The following is an 8,454-nucleotide window of genomic DNA, read 5'->3' on the forward strand; positions in this document are numbered from 1 at the left end:
CATCCTCTCTCCTCCTCCAGCCCAGAAGGCTGCCATTCGGTGGCTTCGGGACCCTGCGTAAGAAGCGCCAGGAGGACAGCGAGGAGTACGTGTGCCCCATGGATGTGGAGATGCCCAAGAACAGCAGCTTCCAGGGGGGCCTGAGGATCTACGAGGACGACCTGGACCAGGTAGGGGACTGCCATTAACCCCTTCAACTTCAGGGAATGCACTATTATGGGTGTTTTAGTGTGGCTTTTTGTAGCCCCTTCCACTGAGGTGCTAACTATTTAAAAAGTATTAATGATAATCATCCTTTAGGTGAGGTTAGAGCACTCCAATGAACAGATGAGGGTGGAATGTGGTACCACAAGAGGATAGTGTTTTACTTTTAATTTTCCATGTGAAGTGCTCTTGAACACTGTCTGTATTCCTAGATGGAGGACTCGGAAGGGGCTGTGAGGCAGATAGGAGCATTTTCTGAGGAAATCGACAACCTGACGGTAAGAAGTCATTAAAAAGCTCACATGAGGCCTCCCAAGTGGCGCAGCGGTCTAAGGCAGTGCTAGAGGTGTCACTACAGACCCGGGTTTGATCCCGGGCTGTATCACAACCGGCTGTGACCGGGAGTCCCATAGGGCGGCGCACAATTGGCCCAGCGTCGTCCGGGTTAGGGGAGGGTTTGGCCGGGGGGGTTTTACCTGGTTCATCGCGCTCCAGAGGCTGACCTCGTCGTCAGTTGAACGGTGTTTCCTCCGACACATTGGTGTGGCTGGCTTCCGGGTTAAGCGGACGGGTGTTAAGAAGTGCGGTTTGGCAAGTCCTGTTTCAGAGGACGCATGACTCGAACTTCGCCTCTCCCGAGCCCGTTTGGGAGTTGCAGCGATGAGACAAGATTGAAAAAACAAATTCTCACATGATCACACATCAAATCACTTGATGTGCCTCTCAGCAAGCTGTGCTCTAGCAAAACAACCATGCCACTCTTCTGGCACTGTTATTAATCTCCTTGTTTTCCTGTGTGACTTCAGTGTGTTTTTCTCCTGCATGTTTCAGAGCATGCTGAAGGAGGATGAGTTCTTCAGCGAGGTCTCCTCTCGCTCCCCCGAGGCCAGCGTCACCGATGACGACTCCAACTTGTGAGGGAGGGTCCCCGCCAATTAAATGTATTAACTTTAGATGACTGACACGGGGTGCTGTTTTGCAGCCACCACACAGCCATTTTGTTACTCCTCCATTGTAAAAAATATTTTAGAAGCGCATTAATGTCTACATTTGTTTTTAACAAGTATATTCTATTAGACACCTTTAATATGATGTGACCTGAACATAAAAATACAAGGTAGTACTAATGATACTGTCCCCACTACAACAAACATTTTATTGAAGTGCTGTAGAATTCATTCCTATGGAGGAGTGCTCCTTCTGAGGAGTACCAATATGGCTGACCGGTGGCTTCAAAGCCTCATTGGCCGTTACATAGCATTAGCAATCCAGAGTTTTACACATCACTGGCCCCAGCTGGCGTCGCCATGCAAACACCCCCCCCCCCCCCCCCCCCACACCTTGATAAGCTGTCTTCTACAACCTGAGACCACCTATGCCCTTAGACTTACGTCGTTTCAGCAATTTACGATCTCGCTCTGCATTCCAAGGTGAAGTTATACATGTGTATTTATTTAAGTTGTTGAAATGTAACGCATGACTTGAGATTTCAACATAGGAGCATTTACTATAGTGTTACAGAACAGTTTTTTATATATTTGTTTGAATATCCACAAATGAGTCCCTGTACTTACATGGTATGCCCTTGTCCTGACTTATTTTTGGAACCCTCTCACTCCTATTAGCAATTATATAACCTAAAAGATTGGTCAACTCGCAGTGGGACACTTAGATCTGAAGTCAAAACATTGGTCTGGCTTAATCCATAATTTCCTCTCCATGTTGTCCTCTCATTTGATGCTCCTATCTGCATGTTTTGTCCCAAAGTAATTCAATATTGTCACTTTGTCCTGCCATGTTGAATTTTAGGAACATGGGATCCCAACATTCTAGAATGTAAACATCACCAGAAAGCAATATTGTTTTGCAAGCCTTAACCATATCAGTGAACACAATGTAATGTACTGTGTACTGTTTCTATGCATAATTTTTGTAAAGAATTGTCAATTAAAAACATGGGCTACACGACTGTGCCTATTAGATGGGTGAGCTATGTACATTTTCAAATCTGAGATACTTGTGGAAGTATTTATTCCACTTCAGCAAGGTCTCAGAGTTGAGCACTTTCTTATGGGGATAGATCCTTACACCAGCCAGAGACCCCTAAGTTCTTTGCATTTTGACATTTTTTCTCCCCCAGTCCGATAAACTCAGCTTAGCCTACTGCTCGATCCACATGGTCCTAAAACACTCATTTTGTATCAGTGATAATGCAATTTGAGGGACATGTCCACAGTGAAAGTTGCACCCCTGGAAATGGGATTTGAACCCACAGCCATTAATTAGTTCAACCCAGCAACTAGATCTGTCAGTCCCATTCAAGGCTGTGCTAAATCTTTTCACATCCTGATGTGATTGGTTAAAAGATATCAGAATTTGGCTACGCGTGCCAATCCAACCTATTAGACAGACAACTTATTGCATTTGTATTTTATTTGTCAATGTATATAACAAACATGTTGCATAATGAAACCGTATTTCAAGTGCTGTAAAGACATTTAAGCACGAGGAAAGACTCCAGTAACAGCTTCAAGATATCCTCCCTTTTTAGTCACTCTTTCTGCAACAATATGGAATAAGTACATCAATGTGCAAAGTTATACATTACACTTTAGGGAATAGTTTGCAGTGGAAGCAACTGAGCAGTATTATGGTCATCAGCTATGCATACAAAAAAAGTATTGCTTAGGCACTCAAGTCAAACTATACTGAACAAAAAAAACAATATGCAAAGTGTTGGTTTCATGAGCAGAAATGTTCCCGTTGCACAAAAAGCTTATTTATTGTAAAAAAATATGTTTACTTCCCTGTTAGTGAGCATTTCTCCTTTGCCAAGATAATGCATATCAAGAAGCATGAGTGCACCTTGTGCTGAAGACAAAGGCCAGGAGTATTGGTCTGTAACAAAGCTCTTGTGGGGAAAAACTCATTGATTGGCTCCCAAGAAATAGGCCCTAATCTATGGATTTCACAGGCCTAATTCATTTAACTTAACTGATTTCATCCTATGAACTAACTCGAGTTTATATTTTGTTCAGTATACAGGTATCGGTCACAATTAGTTTGACAGGAGGAACGTTCAACTACCAGTGATTCAATTCAGAATGATAAACCTGTTCATTTCCAAAACATGTTCTGATTTAAGGCACACCAAATTACAGAAAATGGTCCACTAATTCTGCTGTGAAATGATTTCAATAGATGATCAAGCGCTGATGCAAGAGTTTTAATAAATGTTGGGTGTGGCTGATCATTGATCCCTGGGGAAACCCTCTTTAACCCCTCGCCTGGGGTGGCTTCTAAAAGGTGAACCTCCGGCTGCTGGCGTGGCCCACTTTGTCCAGGTTGGGGTTACAGGCAAACTGGATCATGGGAGGCGGTCCACACAGGAGGATGAGAGTGTCGTCTCCAGGGGGTGGAAGGTGGTCCCTCACCATGTCTTCACTGATGAAGCCTTGGCTGTACTCCCACTCTGAGTAAAGAGACATTAAACTTTAAGTCACTCCGGACCAGACAAGATTCTTTCTTAGCCTTCTCTTAAATCTTTCTGAACCTTCTGTACAGCTTTTATTGCCACTTCAACAGGGCAAACAAACATTCGTTTCCCTATATCAGCTCATGTTCACTGAAACATAATAGAAGTTATGGTCATCTCTTACCCTCAGGAGCCCTGTCCAGGGTGAACCATAGCTTGAATCGGGTTGGGTGATTAGCTGCGATCTCCTCCAACTCCGGTCGAAGCAAGATGTCTTTCTCAGTCTGAGGGAGAATAGGATAGAGAAGATATTAGGGACTACTAGGCCATGTTTGAACTCCTTGACATCAGATTCAAACCAGATGAGGAAAGCGGTGTAAACTCACCTGGTTGGCGAAGAGCAGGTGACACACTGTCTGGTCCTGGGGATCCTTCATTATAGCTGTGATGAGCTGCAGCATGGGAGTGATTCCTGAGGGAACAGGATCCAATAGAACACATGTCAACCAATCACAGATGGCCATTCTGCTATGTACAGATTGAGCATGGTGGCTTTTGTTTTACCGGTCCCTCCTGCGATCATGCCCACTTGCTTGGCAGTTTTGATCACAGGCTCCGCCTTTTTTTCTGCCTTGATGGCAAAAGCCCCTGTTGAAACACCCAATAAACAAACCACTTTAGTAAAGGAGTGGCTTGCATGCACTTCTTCACCATTGACCTAGCTCAGAGCAGTGACCACTAACCACTTTAGTAAAGGAGTGGCTTGCATGCACTTCTTCACCATTGACCTAGCTCAGAGCAGTGACCACTAACCACTTTAGAAATATTTTCAGCCAGGGCCTAAATATACATAACAGGGTATTACAAGATCTACCACACAGTGGCAGTGTTGGGCAAATGTGATGACTTACCGTTTCCTTGGTAGACCAGCAGGCCGCTGGGCCCTCTGAAATCAATGGTGTCGCCAACCCGGAGGCTCTCCAAGTACTGACTCATCTTCCCACCTTCAGGAAACTTTGGATTAACGTTCTTGTAGTAAATCTGAAGAGCAAGAAGAACATTTGTTGGGAAAACTGGTTGAGGAGATGGAGGTTGAATTATAGTACAGAGAAAGCTTCTTCAGATGATTTGTGTACCTTGACTACCAGGTCTACGAAGCCTACGTCGTCATCACTAGACACAGGTGTGTACGGTCTGACCACCAGGACTCCATCCAGCTTGGCAGACAGGTATATGTGTTGCCCTGGGAACGAAAACACAGTCACAGTATGGTGGCCACTTAAATGAAGAGTAGTCATGATAGTGCGAACACTACAAACAGATACATTTTTATATGATTTCAGATTCAGACCAGGATTTCATTCAATGTTACACTATATTATAGTCTAATAGTGTTTTTATATAAATGCTGGAAAGTTGAACAGCGACATCAATTGAATGTACTCACCAATGGGTAGCCCAAGGACACGATCCTTTTCCCGCAGGGCAAAACGGAATTTCCTTGTGTCATGACTGATGATCTATGAGAACCACACCATAGTATTTTACAGCTGCACTGACATGATATAGATCCCTCAAACTCAACTCTGGATCTCAAAGATTGTTCCACCACGTTCTCTCACTGTTTCCCTCTAAATTAGGGCTATATTTAGACCTGGGACACCAAGTGTGCAATTAATTGTCAGGTTGAACAGAAAACCAGCAGGCTTCGGACCTCATAGGGTGAGTTGAATACCCCTGATATAAACCACACACAGTTGACTGACTGTTAGCCTTGATCCACAGTAGCAGTCTGTACAAGAGCAATAACTTCAAACTATAATCCAGACTGGTTGCATATTGACCTCTGCACTAAATGGAGAAACCGCAGTCTGTAGCAATGCACCAGCTGCCCAGCCCAGGTCCTAAAGGGCTTGTGACACTGACCAGCCTAATTTATGTGTTTGGTCTTTGTGCAGTTCCAGTAATGGTAAGGGGCATTTCCACAGTAACAGTGATGATTTGACTCAAACAAAACAACAATGATTACAAAGCATAGAACTCAGTGCAAATGCAAAGTTTGGTAACAGAATGACGGTTTGTGCGATCATTGTTACTAAACATTGCATCTGCACTGTTCAAGGAAATTTGTTTTTGAGTGTTGAAATTGTTAAAAGTAGTCATTGTGCATAGTTGTATGGTTTGTTTAACTTTGCAATCATTGGTTTTTGTTTTACATAAATGTTAAGGTGAAAAATCTGAGTCGGAGCATCGCTCTGTTTCATGGAATTGCCCTAAGTCTCCCTAGAACATGTTTGAGTCTCCCTCAAACATGTCTTATCTAGTCACAATTGTTACTCATTATTTCTTAGTCCAATTTGTTTCATTCACTATTATATTAATAATGTGAACATGGTTTCACCACAGTACAGAGTAATAATAAGCTGATCACAACACAGAATTCTTACCTCTTTATCTATCAGCTTTAATGCATATTTGATGTTGGGGTCCTCTAAGGTGATGGCAGGTTTCTTCTTTGAGAGAAAGAAGCTCAGGATGAGGTTGATAATGTTGTCAATACTGCTCCGAATGAGCTGCGGAGATGGGAAAGTAAGGTTTGCCTTTTCAGTTGAAGTTATTGTGGAAATAAGGATGTCGATCTTTACAATGTTCAACATTGTAAAGACTGTTGCCGTGATTGGGAGGGGAAAATTACAGACTGTACCAACAAGTCAACAAAAACAGGTATTTAACAGTTAATTAGGATATACCTCATTTTTTTACTGATATCACACTGACTGATGCATTGTATATTACACCTAACTTGACAAATAGTTTAGTCATAATGGATAGGCACAACGCATCCCTAAAAATAGGGGAGTGGTTATGTCAGGAACACTGGGGAAACCCGAATTTCCCCGAGCTGCGCAGCGGTAAGGCACTGCATCTCAGTGCAAGAGGCCTCACTACAGTCCCTGGTTCGATTCCAGGCTGTATCACATCTGGTGGTGATTGGGAGTCCCATAGGGCGGCGCAGCGTCCCAATTGGCACAGCGTCGTCCGGGTTTGGCCGTCATTGTAAATAAGAATGTGTTCTTAACTGACATGCCTAGTTAAATAAACAATCACCCCAACATTGGACCAAACTGCTGCGCTCACCACTGTTCGATAGCTAGTAGCTAGCTAACTTAATAACGACATGGTAGAGCCACAGGGCGTGCACTCCTTTGACAAGTGTGCAGAGATCTCCATGCTGGCTATTTTGATCAGAAATTAACCCGACTGTCAATCACGTAAACTAGGTAACGTTAAGTCACTCCCTAGCGCCATGCAACTTGCTATCTAAACGCCCAAACATCTCAATAAGAGGCAAAGCTTTGGTTATCAAGTTAGCTAGTTATGATGACAGTTTACTATATACCATATGACTTACTTGCTACGGTGGATTACAAACCTGATGGTTCACGACGAAGATCTGTTACTAGCTACACTGTAGTCTACAGTACTAGTTAGCCAACCATAGCTAGCTTGCCTGCCGTTTGCTATAGATTCCTTGGCACTGTCAAATCGCACAACTGTAGCTCAGCCTAAGCCAATGTAAAAAATATCATATTTAGCTAGCTGGCAATTATACTTACCCCAATGATGTAAGACAGCATCTTATTTTTGACACCTTACAAGGCAACAGCGAAAAGTCTGTTCTCCGAAGAAAAACCGTCGCGCTGTCAAAGTACTGACTCGGGGGCTTTCAAGGCAACTGGGAACTCGGAAACAATACAAGATCAAATTATGACGTAGGTGATCTTCAGGTCGGAATGTTGGAGTTCTAGAAAGAGGCCCGAATTCACGAGTTGGAATTCCGAGTTGGATGACCGTTCAAAACGATCTTTCGCATTTTCTCTCGCAAATTCACAGCTGTCTTGAACGCACTGAAGTCTTAAATCAGATATTTTTGAGTTCACAGTTGTTTTGAACGCGTCATAAGTAATTAGCGCTCAACCTCTGCAGTTGTAAACACGCTTTTCAAAATAAGAGTCCATGCACGACCCATGACTTTTCATGAAAACTGCTTTGAACATGCCTGTCTGGCTACAATGAATGAAGTCGCGTTTGATGCTGAATAGCCATTGTAAAGGGCAATTCCGCCACTTTTCAACATTTTATTAATTATCTCCAGCACCAAACTAGACCTACAAATGTGAAAACAAAGGTCATAAGAAATGCTTCTCAGTGACATCACAGTGTAGGATTTAAAGTTTAAAAAACGGTGATCTTTCAAACCCTGCAACGAGTTTCTAGTCAGAAAGGGTATTTTCTTGCCTCCCACGTCACCGCGAATCCCATAGTGTTTGAAATCACTGTTTTAAAAATGTTTTAACTGTTGATGATGTCGTCGGGTAGAACCTTTAACTTATTTGTTCTACAGAACATAAAAATGAACTGGAACAAAATCTCGTTGTTGTCTGGTAAATATTGTATATCTAATAAGGTGAAAGAAGTATCATACAAATTCATTCATAGAATCTACCCCGTAAAGACCTTTATTATACACAGATTTAAAATAGCTATTGATAACAAATGTGATTTTGTGATTGTGACCCAGAAACTCTTGACCATTTATTTTGGGACTGTTTTTATGTCAGATGATTTTGGAGTGAGTTATAAGATTTTATTTGAAAAGAAACGACTATTAATGTTAATCTGAGAGACTCTGATATTATGTTTTATTTTGATCCAAATTATATGGACCCTGATTTAACTTTCATTGTTAATTTGTTTATCTGTCATGGAAGAAT

At 42.4% G+C, this 8,454-nt stretch overlaps 2 protein-coding genes across 4 annotated transcripts in view; one reads left to right on the plus strand and one right to left on the minus strand.

The window, feature by feature from the left end:
* Positions 1 to 2,177, plus strand: part of LOC139533937 (liprin-beta-1-like) — a 30,231-nt gene extending 28,054 nt beyond the window's left edge. For 2 of the 3 annotated variants that reach the window (XM_071332459.1, XM_071332460.1), the window contains 3 exons: positions 21 to 170; positions 417 to 482; positions 1,036 to 2,177. In XM_071332459.1, the coding sequence (XP_071188560.1) occupies positions 21 to 170; positions 417 to 482; positions 1,036 to 1,122 (303 nt within the window). In that variant the 3' untranslated portion in view covers positions 1,123 to 2,177. Of the gene's footprint in view, positions 1 to 20; positions 171 to 416; positions 483 to 1,010 lie in introns of all 3 variants that reach the window. The other variant, XM_071332461.1, reaches the window with a different exon arrangement.
* A 445-nt stretch (positions 2,178 to 2,622) lies between these two features.
* Positions 2,623 to 7,759, minus strand: LOC139533938 (NADH-cytochrome b5 reductase 3-like). The gene is made up of 9 exons (XM_071332462.1): positions 7,297 to 7,759; positions 6,127 to 6,252; positions 5,127 to 5,199; positions 4,816 to 4,922; positions 4,591 to 4,720; positions 4,244 to 4,327; positions 4,066 to 4,151; positions 3,864 to 3,963; positions 2,623 to 3,676 (listed from the first exon to the last, which is right to left on the minus strand). The coding sequence occupies exons 1-9, from the start codon at positions 7,315 to 7,317 to the stop codon at positions 3,504 to 3,506; spliced, it is 900 nt and encodes a 299-aa protein (XP_071188563.1). The 5' UTR covers positions 7,318 to 7,759; the 3' UTR covers positions 2,623 to 3,503.
* Positions 7,760 to 8,454: the final 695 nt, after the last annotated feature.

This window comes from Salvelinus alpinus, chromosome 11, assembly GCF_045679555.1.
Source record: "Salvelinus alpinus chromosome 11, SLU_Salpinus.1, whole genome shotgun sequence".
NCBI classification, from domain to species: domain Eukaryota; kingdom Metazoa; phylum Chordata; class Actinopteri; order Salmoniformes; family Salmonidae; genus Salvelinus; species Salvelinus alpinus.

Bases quoted from the DNA above. Each gene is read 5' to 3' on its own strand.
- LOC139533938 (XM_071332462.1), bottom strand. From the start codon at position 7,317: ATGCTGTCTTACATCATTGGG. The intron at 5,200-6,126 runs GTAAGAATTCTG...TGGTTCTCATAG, and splicing joins TAAAGCTGATAGATAAAGAG to ATCATCAGTCATGACACAAG. The intron at 3,964-4,065 runs GTGAGTTTACAC...ATTCTCCCTCAG, and splicing joins ACCTGCTCTTCGCCAACCAG to ACTGAGAAAGACATCTTGCT.